This window comes from Neomonachus schauinslandi, chromosome 12, assembly GCF_002201575.2.
Source record: "Neomonachus schauinslandi chromosome 12, ASM220157v2, whole genome shotgun sequence".
Taxonomy (NCBI): domain Eukaryota; kingdom Metazoa; phylum Chordata; class Mammalia; order Carnivora; family Phocidae; genus Neomonachus; species Neomonachus schauinslandi.
Window position 1 is genome coordinate 88,461,653 of NC_058414.1, and position 18,815 is coordinate 88,480,467.

An 18,815-nucleotide genomic window follows, 5' to 3' on the forward strand; every position below is an offset into this window, starting at 1 on the left:
ATACATTGTCTACATTTTTTTTCCCCTGAGCCATTTGAGGGTAAGACATGTACGTGTTAGCCTTTTCCCCTAAATACTTCAGTGTCCGTTTCCTAAGAAGAGGGGTTTTTCTCCTCCACAACCAAATACCAGTAATTAACTTCTCCCTGCCCCTTAATGACGAGGAAATTAAGACTGGGGCCTGTTAAGATGCTTCATGTGTCTGTGGTCCACAGGTCAACCCTTCACTGATTTCCTCACTTGGAACGTTCTCTTCTCTGTTTACAATCGGATTTCAAAGCCCAGTTCAGGCCTTCCTTGTGAGAGAAGAAAATTTTCCCTGTGACTCTGGCCTCTGACTCCAGAGTGGAGCGTGGACACCATTAATTCCACCCATCGCAGAGCAGGCAGGACGATGCTCGAATTTTCGCTTCATGCTCTCTGTCTTTTTCTGTGTACCTCTCTCATCTCTCGACTGAATTTCAGGCTGCAAAAAGGCCAAGGATCATGTTTCTTTGTAAATCTCTTAACCCCTAGCACCAAGATGCAAAAGTAGATGCTCAATAAATATTTATCACATACAGAATTGTTCCCAACAAGGGAACCATGACAGAAATTGAGAGGAAGAGATACAGAGAAGTTTAATTTCTAACTGAGAAACCCTCTTTAAAGTGGGAAAACAAGAACATTTCTCATTGCAGGAAAAATGAAAATTGCAGGAAAAATGAAAACTGCAGGAAACGTAAATACAGTAAAATATGTGGTGTTGGAAAGAAACAAAATTTACATAATCATACTGTTAAACTTTGATTATTGAATTAACCAAAACCGTGGTGTACCTATAATACTGGGAGGACTGGAGGCAGGAAAAGGGGGCGGGTTTAAGAGGACAAAATCCTCATCTGCTGTCATTGGAAATCAACTGACAATGTCTACAAGTGATGACTCAAGAATTAATATAAGAATATCAAATAAGAGGGGCACCTGGCTGGCTCAGTAGGTAGAGCATGCGACTCTTGGTCTTGGGGTTGTGAGTCTCGGCCCCACATTGGGTATAAAGATTAAAAATAAAATCTTAGGGGCACCTGGGTGTCTCAGATGTTAAGCGTCTGCCTTCGGCTCAGGTCATGGTCCCGGGGTCCTGGGATCGAGCCCCACACCGGGCTCCCTACTCGGTGGGGAGCCTGCTTCTCCCTCCCCCACTCCCCCTGCTTGTGTTCCCTCTCTGACTGTGTCTCTCTCTCTGTCAAATAAATAAATAAAATCTTTAAAAAAAAAATCTTAAAACAAATATCAAATAAAAATACCATGGGTGCCTGGGTGGCTCAGTTGGTTAAGCGACTGCTTTCGGCTCAGGTCATGATCCTGGAGTCCCGGGATCGAGTCCCGCATCGGGCTCCCTGCTCAGTGGGGAGTCTGCTTCTCCCTCCCACCCTCCTCCCTCTCATGCTCTGTCTCTCATTCTCTCTCTCAAATAAATAAATAAAATCTTAAAAAAAAAGAGAATACCATATGGTGCTTAATTCCAGTAGAATCAGTTAACAGAGATGAAAGTTACTGACCCTGGATGCGGGTGGGGCGGAGGCGGGACTTGGTGGGGGCGCAGAGGAGGAGGGGTGCCGAAGGCAGCTGCTGGTTTTGCATTATGAGTTTTTCAGTAGTATGTGATTTTTAAACACTGCCAACACTTTGACAACGAAAAAGCCAAAATAAAGCAGCGTGCTCCATTTCTCTCTTCTCTCTTTCGTCCCACAGAGATGTCCTTGTGTTTGTTTTTTTTTTTTTTTTTTTTTTTTTAAGATTTTATTTATTTATTTGAGAGAGAGAGAATGAGAGACAGATAGCAAGAGAGGGAAGAGGGTCAGAGGGAGAAGCAGACCCCCGCTGAGCAGGGAGCCCGATGTGGGACTCGATCCCGGGACTCCAGGATCATGACCTGAGCTGAAGGCAGTCGCTTAACCAACTGAGCCACCCAGGCGCCCTGTCCTTGTGTTTGGTTGATGAGGTTTGCGTAGCAAGAGAAGGGTCACCTGCCCTCTCTGTGACCATTTCCTGGAGGAGCCCCCTGCTTCTGCTTAATCTAGTTCTTGTCCCCAAACCCAGTCGTCAGTTGGCACTGTCACTAAAGCTTCCTGAGGGTAGAGAAGGCTCCCTGCTCTGCTGGGCTGGTGACTCTAGGGCAGAGTCCCCTCTGGGAGGGGCGGGTAGGCCTCTGGGCCCGGTGCGCATGGGTGAAGATGCTGCCCCCTAGTGGGAGGTGGGGGCACCGCGGGGATACCTGAGGGCTACGGCTGGGTGGGGGGGAGGGGGCGCAGGGGTGGTGGTGCAGGACGTGTCTCACTGCACCCTAACCTTCCCAGAAGTCTAGGAGGCAGCTCTGTGGCGGAATCGGTGTTTTCTTTTCCTCCGTCTACGGAGAAGGGAAACCGACAGAAGTCATGAGACGCAGTACCCGTCCCGCCACTGGCCCCCTGACTCGAGGCCCCTGCAAAGGCTTTAAAAAGGTCAGTGCTATCGTGGTTACTTTCCCGGGGACCGGCTGCAAACATTTTCATTTTCTGCCTCTTTGGCACATATCGGAATGCCAGTTTGTGATGGCCTTTTAAGAGCCCAGAGCCTGGAGGGCAGGTGGGGCTGCTTTCTCGGGATTCCTTTCAAAGGCAAGGAGAAAGGAACCCACCTGCAGAGAGGGCCCTCTCCACCACGGGAGTTTTGCATTTCGCATTCACTTTCTCATCAACAGTCTAGGAGGCAGGTACTGTTAGCCCCTCACTTTGCAGGTGAGGAAACGGACTCAGGGGGGTTAAGGAAGTCTTTAAGGTCATAGCGCGACGGGCGGGGGCGGGCTATCCATCCGGGTGCACCTGAATCCAAAGCTACTGCGCATGTCACTCAGGGTGGGCCAACTGGAAGCCATGCGTCTAATTCAGCTCTAGGGGAGTCTTCTTGGTCTCGGTGACAGCATGAGGAGGCACACATTTCTGTCTTCAGTCATAATCACAGGCCTGACACTGGCCGATTGGAAGCCTCAGGCCCGACTTGAGCGGGAGACTGGCTCTGGGCTGTTTTCATACTTGGTGTTGGGTGGGCTTAGGTCTATTCGCGTGGCCTCCCTGCCCCCTTGTAAGCGGTGTCCTGCGCTTGGGCCAGGCAGCCTGGCTGTAGTTTGTGATTAAGAGGCAGCACAGCCAAGTGGGGAAGAGTGAGGGCTCCGGAGTCCGCCGGGACTCAGCTGTGTGACCCTGGGCAAGTTACTCAACCTCTCTGGGCTTCATTTAGGCATCTAAATTAAAAAAAAAAAAGAGTATGTGACCCTACCTTTTGTAAAGCTGTTGTGGACGACCAGGAATTTTGGCAGCTCTTCCTATCGCTCAGTGGTCCACACAAAGGCCGACCTGCTCTGTGGCCATCTGCACACAGAGCGGGACCAGCCACAAAGCTGCCTTTCCACTTTTATAAATTAAAATTCTATCCGATGGTGGTGTTAGTTGTCCAGCCCACTGCGTTTTCGTTTGTTTGTTTGTTTGTTTGTTTGTTTTTACAATCAAACCTTGGTTATTCAGAACCCCTCAGGGAACACCGGGGTTCCAGGATTCTTGAGGGTTATTTTCATTGTTTTCTAACATGCGTTGCTTCCTCCTGCGTGCTGTGGGCATCCCTTTCCCCACTACCTAATTTCTGAGACTAATATTGTCTGAGTTGGGAAACTAGATAACAAAGCTCGTTAGAATTATTTGCCAAGAGGAGTAGGATCTCCAAACGAGCGCTCCTCCCATGAGTAGAGTCCACGGTGTCTGTGATGTTTGCCTTTTCTGCTTTTCTGCTCTGTGGTTTTTCTCCGTTTTCCAGAGCCCTGAGCTTGGAGAGCAGAGGTGTTCCGGGACAGTGTTTTAGAAGAGATACGTTCAAGGAGGCCGCGTGGAAAGGCAGGGCAGAGAAGAGCAATAGCATGAGCTCTGGAGTTCAGATCAGCTGGGTTTGAAGGGTTGCTTCCCCGCAGATGAGCTGGAGGCTCTTGGGCAAGCCATGGAACCCCCGTGGCCCCGTCATTCCAATGTTTTCAGTGGCGAGAGTCATGATACACAGCTCATTTAATCCGTCACGGCGTGGCCTCGAGTAAGATAACACAGGTAGAGTCTTAGAACGGTGCCTGGCATACAGGGAGTGCTCAATAAATGTGCATATTATTAAAGAAGTAAAAAAAGGATAAAAAGCTTCAAGATGAGATTGAGAGTGATGCCAGGGAGGTCAGCATGACTGAAGGAGGGAAGAAGAGAAAGAAATGAAATAAGAAGGAGCAAGGTGGGGCCTGAACACCAAAGATTCCTCCAAGTTTTCTTAGCGAAGTGTAAGCACACCGAAAGAGCTTTCTGAGTCAGGCTGGATGGAGAGGCCCAAGGACAGAAGGGCCGGCGGATGTGGTCCTTCAGTAACTAGTTCATCGTTAGTGAATTGCAGACGACATCCATTAGTGATGAGCTTTTAAAACATTACTTTCTTTGAAGGTGGAATTATTGATTGATCTCTAGATAGGTTAGGTTTTAAATGTTTAAAACAATTTTTTTTTTTTTTTTAAGATTTTATCTATTTATTTGACAGAGAGACAGCGAGAGCAGGAACACAAGCAGGGGGAGTGGGAGAGGGAGAAGCAGGCTTCCCACAGAGCAGGGAGCTCAATGCAGGGCTCGATCCCAGGACCCTGGGATCATGACCTGAGCTGAAGGCAGACGCCCAATGACTGAGCCACCCAGGTGCCCCTAAAACAATTTTTTATAAAGGTTGTGGCTCTATTCCTAGACGTTGGAAAAGGGAACTCTGGACAGCAGGCTCGGCTCAGTGCTCTTCTGAGGAGGAATGTGAGTCGGCTTCCCTGGGGCCATCCCGGTGGAGGAGGCCCATGGGCCAACCCATCCTCCCTGTCGCTGACGCCATGGTATGGTACGGGCTTGCACACTCACCATTAGTGGAAAATCCTCAGCTCCCCGTGAGGTCGCTATTTCTAGATTCTTTTTCAGGCGAGCAAAGGGCAGTTTGCAGAGATTATGCAACTTGCTCGAGACCGGTTAGTGCCAGGACTGGATTCAAACTCAGGTCTACCCTACTCCCAGCTTGGATCCTGACCCTTTCCATGCTGCCACTCTACCCGCTCCTGGCGACAGCAGCCAGAGACCGCAGGAGGTGTGGTGGATCTGACCATGTCCTGAGGCGGACATCTGGTGGCTCGCGGTGGGTGGGGGGACCCCAGAAACGCAGACAGTCAGTGCTCTGCAGGTCAGCTGTGGGCACCTCTAGAAATGGTGGGAACGTGGCAAGCCGTCAGGAGACCAGTGGTGGCCTCTGGCAATGGACTTCGTTTGAGGCTCTTCTGGACATCTGGACAATTTTGCAGGGAAATCCTCTAGACCCCAGGAGGGGCTGCCCAGGGTGGCTCCCAACCTCAGCACGGAGCTAGGCCCACAGGCAGGGCTGGAGTCCAGGCTACTGCATTCCAGCCAGTGCCCCAGCAAGGCAGCCAAATCCAGTGCGGCTGACTCTGCGCCTTTTCCTGGGGAAAGGAATGCTGTTCCTGCTGGATAAGTCTCTGCGGGCTCCAACACCCTCCTCATCACCTAATTACTCCCCCCCAAGGCCAGACGTTTGCAAACCACACTCAGTGCCTCTGAAATTTCAGGAGGCCTGCAGGAAGGGCCCAAGCAGCCGGGGGCTCTGGGCCTCCACGCCCAATCTGGGTAGGACCTCTTCTTCTGTCTGTTTTATGTATTGAGCCTCCCAAGATGTGGTTTAAAGAAAAGGTTTTGTTGCTAAAAAACATTCTTTGCAAACCCTACCACAGAGAAGTCTAAAGCAGAGAGACTCAGATGAGTGCTGACCTGGCCCGGAAGTTGGCTTAGCTCCCGGAGATGCTGACTCATAAAGCACCCCCAGTTTCTTCTCTGGGACCTGAAGAACTGCCCTCAGTGGAGGAAACTAAGGCAGGGGGCTGACTTCTGAGTCCAGAGGCAAAGGGGCTGGCTCATATGTAGGGAGTAGCTCTTCCCCCCCAGTAACTTGGCCTCAAGAGGCTGCAATATCTGTAGGTTCCTGGTCCAGGCCCCACTCACAGCCTGGGTGTGGAGCTCAGCTCTGAGCTGCGTCTGGACGGCTGTGGGTGATGAGCTGCTTGGGTTCAGGCAGGTGGCTGGGCCCCGAGGCTCAGCCTACCTCCCCGCAGGCCTGTATGGGGGGGGGGGATCAGCCTCCGTGGAGGGCAGAGCCTAGAAAGGCAGAGCAGAGAGGAGTATATGAAGTGCGCCCAGGTTCAAACAAACAGAGAAAGTCACGGTCTCGGTGATGGTCGGGAATCTGGCAGGTCAGAAAATCAGAAACCAACAGGGAAGCAGATTCATGACATTGAACCTTGGTGTCATGGGGCTGCAGAGGCCATTTTGTTATCGTAGGAGCGTGTCCTGTCCTGGCAGGAACTAGAATGTCAAGGAGACTTGCCAGGGGCCTGCAGTGCAGGGCTGTGGGGACAGCAGAGGGGGTGAGTGTGAGTGTGCGAGTGTGTGTGTGAGTGTGAGTGTGTGTTGGGCAGGGGAGAGATAGAAAAGCAGATGTCACCTCTATTGGAAGTAGGTCCTGACCCTGGACACCCTGGAGACTGTTCCCAAGCCCCAGCATTCAAACCATGCCTTTTACTGCCCCAGAGAACACTCTCGCTCCCACCCTCCTAGAAACGGTAAATCTTAGCTAACATGATTGTCCCTGGCTATGGCAGTGCCTTAGAAGGGCATAGACCATTCCCGAGGCAGATACAATGATAGTCGTGAGAGTCACAATGGAGGTAAAATAAAGAACAAACCTAAAATCCAGGCCTGAGCTCTGTATACCAGCAGAGGGAAGAAGTGGCAGGATGCCAACAAGAAGGTCATAGAATCCCAAAGTCAAAGGGCCCTTTGAGTCCATCCCCTCTCCCAAGGCATGAAATCTACCTCTAACATCCCTGACATGGTCGCCTGGCTTGCATTCCCACGAACAGGAATACCCAGACCCCATGTGGCTGCCCATTCCAGCATCTTCCCTCACATGGAGCAGGTCTCTCTTATGGTGCTTGGACTCTGGTTCTGGTTTGATCCCCTGACCCTCGTGTGTGGAGCTGCAGAAGCCAAAAATCATGTCCCTCTTGAGTCTTCTCTTCCTTCCCCATGTGACTCACATTCTAGATTTTGGACATCTTGGCTACCCCCCACTGTACGAGCCCCTGATCTAGAATTTAATGCTCTGGACACATACATTTAGTAACTCAGCAGACTTCAGTACATATTGGCCAATGGTTAATGGGGGCACACACTCCGGGGTTCAAGTCCTGGCTCCACTCCATAGTAAGTTCCTTAACCTCTCTGAACTTCCATTTCTGAACTCCTCCATAAAAACAGAACTAAAAACCACTTTACAGAGGATTAAGTGATGTGGAGCATGTAAAGGACCTCCCATGGTGCCTGGCATATGGTAAATGTTCCAAATTTTGGCAGCCACATTGGGCTGATAGATGATTCATGCTGCATATGTACTCAACTAAAAGCCAAGGTCTTTTCCACACACACTGTTAACATTTATCCCTATAAAACATCATTTTGTCAGTCCCAAGCTTTTGTGTCATCCTATCAGCATTGTTTCTATCATCATTCATTAGTTGGCCCATCTAGCTCTGAGTCATCTGCAAATCTGATAATGTGTCTTTTAGATTTTCACTTGGGCTCTCTCTCTAGTCCACTGCCAATATGTTCCTCAAGATTCTTTAGGTTCAGCTGTTGGGCCAGCACTCAAGTTACTCAACTGTGCTATCATCCAGCCCACATTGGCTCCTTGGATTGAGAATTTTTTCCCCTGGAAATTGTGAAGGCTCCAAAGAAAAAGTTAATTTGTATTCAACAAATTCCGTTTAAAAGGCTGGGGAAATTATAAAGCCTTCTAGAAAGACGTCAATCAAAAAGTGGCCAACATAAAATTTGGGCACCTGGTGGGGTAAATTTCATTTATCTAGAACATTCCCTCTTGGGGAATTGGGTGAATCCTCGGCAGTGCCAGAAAATGAGGCATTACCGCATGGCTCTTCTGTGTTTTTCCATTTGGTTTGTGCCTTCTCTCTTTTAGAATAGACACTTCTCAAGGTCAGGAGTCTATCATTTTGTATCTCTTTTCAGCAAGACAGAGAGAGGAAGTCTAAGCTTTGCACACAACAAACTCTTAACACCTGCTGACCATCAAGTCATCACCATAAAAATGAACCATTTGTATGCATACATCCAAGCCAACAGTGGGAAACTGAGAAGCATTATTGTGAGTCTCAAGAGGGCAGAAATTACGTGTTTCCTTTTTGTCGCCTTCAGGGTCCCTGTAATGTCCCAGGTGGTCCATGGTAGATACAGAACTCAGGAAATATTTTTCTGAATGTTGAATGAGTAACACAAGGGACAGAGGCCACGGTTCCAGAGTCACACCGATCCTACCCACATGCCTTCCTTCAGGTGCAGAGCACACTATTGCACACCGTCCGGAAACCCTGCAACCAAAAAGCCTTCACTGAGGGCCAGCACAAGGATGCAGGCCGTAGACACCGCAAATCCTAGGGGCTGCGAATCTTTGTGTAGAGAGGACATGTCCACAGAAAGTTACTGTCAGGTATATCTGATGTACCACTGAAAGGCTCAAGACATCAGATCGGTTCCAAGGGAAGGGAACAACACTTTTAGCTAAGGTCTTTGGAAAGGCTTCACTGCAGAGGGTAATTGGACAGGATTTTATTTTATTTTATTTAAAGATTTTATTTATTTATTTGACAGAGAGAGAGAGAGCACAAGTAGGCAGAGTGACAGGCAGATGGAGAGGGAGAAACAGGCTCTCCGCTGAGCAGGGAGCTGGATATGGGGCTCGATCCCAAGACCCCAGGATCATGACCTGAGCCGAAAGCAGCCGCTCAACGGACTGAGCCACTCAGGTGCCCTTGGACAGGATTTTAAAGGTGGAGGGAATTGGAGAGAACTTTGAGTCAAGGGAACGCTAGGCAAGCACAAGGTGGGTTTGGGGAGTGACAAGTAGATGATTTGTCTGCGAAGGGGGCTTCTGCAGACCCCCAGCCCGCCTTTTCTTGGGGAGCCCGGGCACATGCTGGTGGAGGGGTGTGGCTAGTGGTGGTGGACTAGGTCTCCATCTGCAAAGTTGAGTGGCTCACAAAGGGGCATAAGCCATGTCCTCTACTTATCGGCATTTTCCTCTACTCTGAGTTTAAAAAGCCACTCAACAGACTATCTTTGGCTGAAGCTGCTTCCTATAGCCCAGCTGTTAAATATCATTGCCAGGCACTGCTACTTTATCAGGCAGATGGCGCAGGAGTTTTCACTTCAAATGATAAGACGTGCCCTCTGGCTCTTCCAGTGCTTTCCATCTCCAGCCCCAGCAATAACAATGCCTAATCCTTCACCGGACAGTCTTCCTGTTCCCCTCACAAAGTCATGTTACCCCCACAAACCACTGACTCAGTAGATGCCTTCTAGGTCTGGCCTGCCTGGCTGTGCAGAGGGGCGGGCCCTTGGATGAATGGTTGCCTAGCAACATCTCTACCATGCAGAGGCGCTGATTGGGCCACCCCTCTGGGGGATTCCTGCTGCAGGCAGCCCTTGGAGAAATAGGGACATCATCTCCTTCAAGGCTAAGGCGTACTGTCGGCTTTGGGGCTGCCCCAAAGTGAAACACAAAGATAGAAATCTTTTAATTAATAGTTAGCTCACGTTAAATGTTAGTTAAGATTCAATTCTTTCTATGATGTCATTTTTTTTTTCTCTGCCCTCTATTTTCACCCCCTGACTCGTGGGCTTCTGGTTTCTCACTTTTTTTTTTTTTTTTTTTTAAAGATTTTATTTATTTATTTGAGACAGAGAGAATGAGAGACAGAGAGCGAGGAAGGTCAGAGGGAGAAGCAGACTCCCTGCCGAGCAGGGAGCCCGATGCGGGACTCAATCCTGGGACTCCAGGATCATGACCTGAGCTGAAGGCAGTCGCTCAACCAACTGAGCCACCCAGGCGCCCCTGGTTTCTCACTTTTAAAGAGAAACGTGCAGAGGCGCCTGGGCGGCTCAGTCACTAAGCTCCTGCTTTCGGCTCAGGTCATGGTCCCAGGGTCCTGGGATTGAGCCCTGCATTGAGCTCTCTGCTCTGCGGGAAGCCTGCTTCTCCCTCCCCCACTCCCCCTGCTTGTGTTCCCTCTCTCTCTCTCTGTCAAATAAATAAATAAAGTCTTTAAAAAAATAAAAACAGAAATGTGCAGAATAAGTTTAAATGCTTTTCTTAAGAAAAGTCGTGTTTAAGGTTGGTGGTTCTTTTAGGCAGGCACACAGACCAAACTACCTACTCTTGTTTCCACAAAAGAAGGGGACACTTTGGAGCAACTGCCTGGTGATGCAGGTCACAGGCTAGCTTTTATGAGGGTCTCCAGGATATTGGTGTTGTACCCATCTCCAAGAATAAAAGCACTGCTGATGGTTTGGGGGATCCCATCCTTTATGGAACAACTAAGGCTACTACAGCTACTCATTGCCACCCACCCTCCCATCCCAAAACAAAAACAATACAGAATAAAACAACAGCAACAAAAAACCCAACGAAAACCAAAAACCCAAATGTCCCAAACACAAACAAACAAACTGGCTAGTTGAGTCCATCTGGTAGAATAGAAAGCAAGAATATAGACTTTGAAATCTAATAGATATGAGTTTGAATCCAGTTCTGCTACTTCCTACCTTGTGATTTTGAGCCAGTTTCTTAACTCTCTGAGCCTCTTTCCTCATCTGTAGAGTGGAAATATCAACACCCACCTTGTGGAGATCTCAGGAGTATTACATAACTGATAGAGTACTTCCAGTACAGTGCCTGATTCCTAGTAGGCCTGCAAACATCAGTTCCCTTTCGTCTTTTTTCTGTGCCTCTGTCCTTAATCTCTACCATTCGATCTTTATCAGAAACTCTAAGCAGAGACCAAGTGCTTTAACAGTCTAAACAGAACCAGGTGTTAATGAATGAGGACCATCTTTCATCTTGCTTCTGGGTTCTGGTTGTGTTTTTCTTCTTTCCCGTTTGTGGCTGGTTTAAGTGTTTGCCCTGAAATCTGACCACAGCCTGGGCTTGATAATTGACAATTTCTGGTTGAGCTTTTAAGGATGCCATAGAGAGAGAGAGAGTGGACAGAGAGGGCAAGATCTAGGTAGACAGAGGTCAAGGAAAGAATATGCAGTAATCTTGAGTTGGGGAAGAAGGAATAGAATTTTTTTTTTTTTTTTTAGGTGTAGTGGATGAAAACATTGTCAGGACTCAGGAAAACATGATGAGTCTCTGTCAACACACATTTATTGAGCACCTACTGTACATGGACTCAGGTTTATAATGAGATTCCAAAGACCTGGGAAACCCGATTCCTACCTTTGATTCCTGCCTTATAGTTTAAGTGGATATACAAAAGACTGAGAAAGGTCAACAGCAGGTTGCTTATAGGTGCCAATCAACCAGTTCCTAGAGGGTTTCAGGCTGAAGGAGCAATTGGATGTGATCAGTCAAGTAAGGCTTCCTGAAAGAGGCAGTTTGAGGGAGATGAGGGTCATGGGAGAGGAACTCAGGGTCTAGAATAGCAGGTGCAAAGGCTTAGTGCTAAGAGGTTGTTCCAGAGGGTGAAGAAAGCCCCTTCCTCAAGTGCTTTGGGGCTCTCCCTTCACCTTGAGCCCCCTTCACTGGCCCAGGAGGGACCTGAGCAGGGAGCTGGGCCACAAATGGTCTAACCTCGCTGGATCGGAGCACTCCGAAGAACGGGTACAGGAAGGCAGGCACCAGCGCTGCAGCTCCGAGAGGCACGGCCTCAGACACCCAGTACACAGCAGTCACGATCAACACGTAAGCACACGCAGCCTCCTGCAAGGGGAGGAAAGTGGGCGGTTAGTCTCAGGGACAGCCGCTGCTGCGGAGAATCCCAGTGAGACCCGGGGTGGAGGCAGCAGGTGCCCAGACTCAAACACGGGCCCCAGGACACAGCCCTGGGAGGTGCAAAGCTGGTCTTGGCAGGGGAACGTGGTGGATGCCTGGCCGGACCCATACTTGGGTGTGTGCAGTAATGTCTGCTTCTTGGGTGGACCGGCGTGTGGCACATGGTCTGCAGCCACATGGCCACCAGACTTAGGTGGCGCTTGAAACTGTGCAGGATGGGAACTGAAATGAACTCAATGTTCAGACCCAAGATCACAGCCTCTAAAGCTGGAGTTCCCAGCTTTAACATGGCGGCAGGATAGTTTGGCGTCGAGTTGATTGGACACTAGATATTCTTGGGGTAGTTGCAAGTTGGGATCTGTTTGTGTAACCGATTCACGTGTGAGCTCTGAGACTGGCCCATTTTGGGGCTGGATAATTCCATGCTGTGGGGGGCTGTCCTGTGCATTAGGAGGTTTAGCAGCATCCCTGGCCTCTACCCACTAGATGTCATAGCACCTCCCAATTGTGACAACCACAAATGTCTTTAGACTTTGCTAAATGTCCCTTGGGGGGAAATTTGTCCCTGGTTGAGAACCCCTGTCCTTACCAGTGTCTGGTTCTCACTGCTCTGGGACTTCATTCCCCCTGCCTGATGCACATGGAAACATCCCTTTGATAAAGAGAATAAAAAGTGCTATCTACTTGCAAGGGAAGGCCTGGAGTTTTCCCCAACGCCCTCACTTTGCTGGCTGTACAGCCTTGGGGTGCATAGAATAAAAAAGCACAACACTGTTATCAACAACCAGCCCTCCTTAACCTCAGCCTCTAGTAATGCTGGTTGCTCAGAGTCACGCTGGATCAATGGTGTGGAGAAAGTTCACTGGCTTACTCTCGGGAGGGGTCGCTGTCCAAGGACCTTAACAATGGACTTGGAGGGCCACTGTAGAGAAGGTCCAAGCTGGCTCTGGTTTCCTCAATTTATACATAGTTCTAAACCATCTGGGCTCAGGTCTGACCTGCCCTGAGGCTGGCTGGTGATCAAGGAGCCTGACAAATCTTGTTCTGTTTATCTCTCCCTTGGGTTCAGAACAGGCGTACTCAAACTCTTGCACAAAAGTTACAAAAGGTCGCCATGATCAGTGAGGGGCGTCAGGAGTGATTAACCCAGCCCGGCTGGATGGGACCTTGCTCCCTCCTGATATGCATGGATTATTGCCTTGGGGTTTGAGAAATGGGAACAGGGCCCAAAGATTGTTGACTCTAGCTCCCACTGAGATTTCCTCTGGGGCCAAAAGATGAGAGAGAAGTTAAAACTTTTGGAAGTTGCTGATAAGACAACAGAATCAGTAGAGGGGAGAAAAAAGGGTCTATTGGAAAATAATGCAATTTAGAGAAATAACCCCCTTCGTTGCAGAAATAAAACGACTTAAAGAAGTTCAAAGCCTTGAGCCCCCTTGAACTCACTTATTCCTATCTCTTCCCTGGGAAACAGAATGGCAGGTCTTAACTCCAGCTGAAGATAAAGGAGACAGCATATCTGTCCCTCCCTGAGAGCCCTTATTCCTTCCTGAGAAGCTTTAGTCTTTCTTGTCATTACAGGGCCACAAATTAAGATGGGGGGAAGGGGCCACAAGTTAAGGGAGAGGGGAAGGGGCGACAGACCAAGAGAAAGAATGAGAGAGAGAAAGATGGAGAAAAAACTTTCTCCCAGGCACCATCTTAGTTTGAATTAGGAGGATTTCGGTAAGCCAAGGTACACTTTTTGACTGTAACTCTTGTTATGAATTAGAATAGGTTGGCTTGGGGGAAGTCAGCAAGCCACCTTCATGCAGCATTAAGAACAGGATAAACCACCATCATCATTTTTACCTGGACTTTCCTTAGAGCATAAGAATGGCCAAGAGACCACCTCCAGAGGCCCTTTCCATATTTCTCACCCAGTTCATGCATGGAATTTACATAAACTTCCTTTTGCTCCTTCTGAACCTTCTCAAAATTCAATGGATAAGCTTATATTTAGATAATCCTCAAAAATCTTTGTGAGGGTTGATCACAGGAATCCTGGGGTCCCACATCTGGTCAGTGTCTGGCAGTTAACATTGGTTGAACTGAATTGGGTTCCTCTGCTGGCTATCGGGTTTCTCTTCTCTACCTATTGGAGAGAATATTCTGGAAACTCTTGACTCCTTATCACTGCCACTAGTCAGCAGGTGTGTAGGGGCCGATGAGTATTCAGGCAGTGCCTTTAAAGGATAGTATTTTCAGTTCTTTTTGGCTTCTGTTTACAAATAAAGGAGGGAGCTCAAAAGTGGCATTCCTCATATAGGATATTTCCTGACTCTGCTACCAACTGGTGTGTAAATCTGTTCCTTTCCCGTGCTGTCCGATCACCTCAATGATGTCCCATTCGAACTTCACTAGAAGGGGCTTGAGGTCTGTTTATTTGCTGTCATAAATGACTGTGAGGCCTTTCTGAAATAACCTTTGTCCTGCCAGGGACACTGAGGCAGGGCTCAGTTATGGACAAGCCCCTCTTGCACCCTTCTCTTCTGTAACATAGGAGACCAAGTCTGGGTCCCTGGCAGGGAGAAGGGGAAGGTCATTCTAATCCTTCCTAGAATGTAGCTATGGCTTATGTCTTCGAAGAACCGTCAGAATGGCAGGCCCAGAACTCCTGGCCAGGTGCCCTTCCCTCAGCTCCAGCCCAGAGCAACCAGGTCCGTTTAGGAATCTTAGGGATTAAATATCAGAATCTAAAAGTCTGATGCGCGGGAGTAAGAATGGGTGAGAGACGTTCTCTGTGTTGGTTTGTGCTTACTGTGGGCGCTGGTGACCTCAAGGTGATTTTATGTCATCGTAGAAGAAGGGCAGAGCTGTCGTTGACACGGTGACCCACAGAGAAATCTTTTTTTTTTTTTTAATTTTATTTATTTATTTGACAGAGAGAGACACAGCGAGAGAGGGAACACAAGCAGGGGGAGTGGGAGAGGGAGAAGCAGGCTTCCCGCTGAGCAGGGAGCCTGATGCGGGGCTCGATCCCAGGACCCTGGGATCATGACCTGAGCCGAAGGCAGCCGCTTAATGACTGAGCCACCCAGGCGCCCCGAGAAATCATCTTTGTAGGGCACCCTGGGTAAGTGGCAAGCCACCTGCGTCCAGCTCTGAGGGCACTGGTCATGCCGGGCTCCATCTAGCTGTCCCCGAGGCTGTGGGACTCACAGTGTCCACCAATGTGAGCCTACTGGGAAGCTCTGACGTAGTGGGAGGTCTACTTTCTCAAAAGGCACTTGTTCTTAAAGGGGGCGATTTTGCACCCCCCCCCCACCAGCCCAGGGGATATTGGGTAGTATCTGGAAGGATTTTGGGCTGTCATAGTGGGGTGGGGGCGGCACTGTGTGCTACAGGCATCTAATGGGTGAAGACTAGGGATGCTGCTAAACATCCTACCATGCACAGGACAGCCCTCCCCGCAGCAAAGAATTATCTGGCCCCAAATGTCACTGGTGTGGCTGTTGAGAAACCCCCTTCGAAGGTGAAACTAGTCTGACAGAAGGAGCTAGGCCAAGAAAGGGCAGTGTCCCTTGGTCTCAGTAAGTCCAGCTGTAAAAATCTCTTCAAAGATTATTTACAGACCCAAACAGAGCAGAGGCTCACCTGGTCTTCCTTTTCTCTCCTCTTTTTTTTTTTTTTAAGATTTTTTTCTCTTCCTTTTTTAAATAACACCTGTCTTCCGTTGAATTTATAGATTATTTTGCCTACTTCAATAACTTGTTATTTTTTTCTTCTTGTGGATCCTTCTTACTAGTCATTGGTGACTGAGAAGCTCAAAGCCAGGGCCCCCGAATGAAAAGTAGGCAACACCACACCCTAGAGTCATGGTCCCCAAAGATGGGGCTGACTTGGGGGGACACAGAGGTGCCGGATACCGCCACGAAGAGGAGGGCCCTGTGTCTTTGGTGAACAGTCCCTTAAGTGCATCAGACATTGAGGAAAAACAACAACAACAAACTTTGAAAAAAGAAAGAAAGAAAAAACAAACAGCCCATTTGGACAGGGCAGAGAACTGACTAGCGTGAGCCCAGGAAAACTGTCAGCAACAATCACCGTCAGCTAATCCCAGCCTGCTGTTAATCACTCTGGGGTATTTATTCTAGTAAAGATTTAAGCCAGTTTGTTTTTTAAGACGAGCCATTCTAATCCCCTCTATTTAACTTTATAACTCAATGTTGGTTACCAAGTTACTCGGAGAGCTGCCTGGAAAATCTCTTCCCCTCCCACAAACATGATTAACCTCTCTTAGCTTATTTTTCCTAAAGTCTCAAGGGTAGTGCCTGCAGGACAAGGGGTAAAGCCTCTGAGAGGAGGGGGAGGAGGAGGAGGGAAGAGGGGGAAGAGGAGGAGGGGAGGAGGGGGAGGAAGAGGAGAGGAGGAGGGGGAGGGGGAGGAGGAGGAGGAGGGGAGGGGGAGGGAGACAGGAAGGGAAGGGAGGCCCTGAAGGTCTGAGAAGCCGGCAGAAGGCAGAGCCAAAGCTTTGGCATCTCTGCTTGTGCAAACCGGTCAAAAATTGGGTCATGGTCTAGAGTTGGGGGCTCTTATTTATTTTTTATCGCGTGGTTGAAAGTCTCTCCTTCAAGAGCACAGAGAAGAAAACACAGAGGATACAAATGATCAAAGGGCCATATGCATGGGACTGGGGCAAGATGCCAAGCTCTGCTTTCAACGTCAAGTTCAGAGGGACTTCAGCGATTGCATTTCAAAGCGTGGTTATCAGGACCACAGACCCTGGTGGGTGCAGAGGAGCCCCCGTGGAACTCCTGACCCCCACGCCCCTGCCCGCGACCCCCCAGTCCTGCAGGGTAATCCCCTCCCTCCCGCATCCCTCCCAACCCCCGGTGTCCTTAGTGGGAAGCCTCCCTGCTCTCCAGCTCTCTCACAGAGAGCCGGTCACATGGTGACCCAGTTGAGCCCAGGACAAATGCCGGCCCAGCAGCGTGTCCCTCTCCTCGGGGGCACAGCGCGTGGCCCCCACGCCGTTCCGGCGGCCAGATGACCGGGTAGCACCCCTCAGCCGATTCAGCCGCCCTGCCAACCTCACCACTGGCTGGGGGCCACGCAGTCGGTCGGGGCCCCGGGGAGGGGGCGGAGGGACGAAAGTGGCAGCGCCGGGGGAAGAAAGCATTCGAGCCTCCCCCAGAAAGCGCTGTCCATGCCTTGAGCCCGGGAGTGAAGCACCCCATCCCTCGGCCCCCCTGCCCCCGCTGCCCTACCTGCCCTCGCACCCCCGACGGCCGGCCCGTAGGGACCCGAGGGGACGCGCGGTACTCACGCTGCTGGGGTGGAGCACGGGCAGGGGCAGCAGCAGGAGCGGCACGAAGATGACGAGCAGCAGGTTTCTCGCCCCGAGGAGGCCCTTGAGCAGGCCCATGGTGGCCCTCGGCGCCCCCCTCCCGCCTCCCGCCGGCCGCCAGGGGCCTTCGCTCCTCACCACACTCAGCTCAGGCCAGAAAGACTTCTGAAACCCTTGTCGGCTTCCAAGAGTCCTCCCTTGTCTTGGGGGCAGAAAAGGCGGGCAGTGACAGGTCCCGTGTGCACAAAAAGCCTGGGCTCCTTGCCTCCTGGTTTAGGTGGGATTGGGGAGCATCGTTTTATGCCCAGCAGAAAGGGAGCGGGAGAGGAGGCTGAGCCCAGGCATAGTGGGTTGCCCCTTTGCTTGATTAGTAGCAGAGAAACTTCATTCTAGGGCTCCGCAGAAAGCCCCCCCCAGCCAATCAAAGGCACACCTCTGCTGCTGCTGGTTTGCCTTGAAGAAATCATAGAAAGGCTTTACCCAGTTAAAAACACCAAGTGCATGGGCTGGTGCCCTCCATCATTTTTGCTCCCTCTGATGGCCTGTCTGGGGCGGTACCCGTTTCTCTTCCGCCTGTGCTTGCTGGACCCCCTTCCCTTAACCCAGGCCCCCAAGTTGGTCAGCGGCGGATGCAGACTTCAAACAGGGCTGGTCTTCTCTCCCAGGACCTGGCACCTGAACTCGGTTCAAATTTCTTTCCTTCAAGTTGGTTTCCCACTTATAATTTGCCTTGAACCTGGGCCTCCAAAGCAGGAAAAAAAAAAGAAAAAAAATCCCCAAGACTTTCCTTGCTGTCACCGGACAAAAGTCTTGCTGGAAGCCCACCTTAACTTTCCTTCACCTATGGGGAGCCGGACCCAAGCAGTGGCCCTGGTCCCGCCCATGCCTCAAAGCCAATCAGTACGTTGGAAAGATCAAGGCAGTATCTCTTCCAGAGGCAGCCCTGGATTGGTCCCAGCAGGGGCCTGCTGAGTCTGCAGAACCTAGGCAACTTGCAAAGCTTATTTTTGTTTCTCAAACATCCTAGGGGCTGGAGTGATGATCATCATGGTAAACATGATCCCACTTATGCAGAGCTTTCCCTGGGAGAGCACTTATGAACCTTGTCCTTAGGAAGATGTGTTTGGTGGCAGGGAGAAAATGAAATAATAATTCTGGAGAAATTTGCCCCCAGAGTGTACAATATTAAGCCCTTCGGACTTTCCTGATGACAAAGATCATTTGCTTCAGCATCTGAGTGAATACAAAGCATCTGGGTCAGCAGAAGGTGTTAGCCTATAAGAAAGACCACAGACCTTTTTTAGGGAGAATGGGAAGGGTAGCTACTACCTCTCTGGAAAAGTCTAGATGCTGGTCTCATTTCAAAGGCCCTCGGAGCCCAGATGTCCGTGGTCTTTCTCGACTGGAGTAGGTGCTCAAATGCTCCTCTCTGAGGCTCTTTACCAAAAAAGAAGCAGAAAGCTTCCTTTGGCCTGTATGCAAGGAGGAAGGAGATGGGAGG

General features: G+C 49.9%; 1 protein-coding gene across 1 annotated transcript in view; it reads right to left on the bottom strand.

The window, feature by feature from the left end:
- The window catches only part of SLC13A4 (solute carrier family 13 member 4), a 40,415-nt gene extending 23,003 nt beyond the window's left edge, over window positions 1-17,412 (bottom strand). The window contains exons 1-2 of the mRNA XM_021692923.1: window positions 17,294-17,412; window positions 11,785-11,913 (exon numbers count right to left, since the gene is read on the bottom strand). Of these exons, the coding sequence (XP_021548598.1) occupies window positions 11,785-11,913; window positions 17,294-17,392 (228 nt within the window). The 5' untranslated portion in view covers window positions 17,393-17,412. The remainder of the gene's footprint in view (window positions 1-11,784; window positions 11,914-17,293) is intronic.
- Window positions 17,413-18,815: the final 1,403 nt, after the last annotated feature.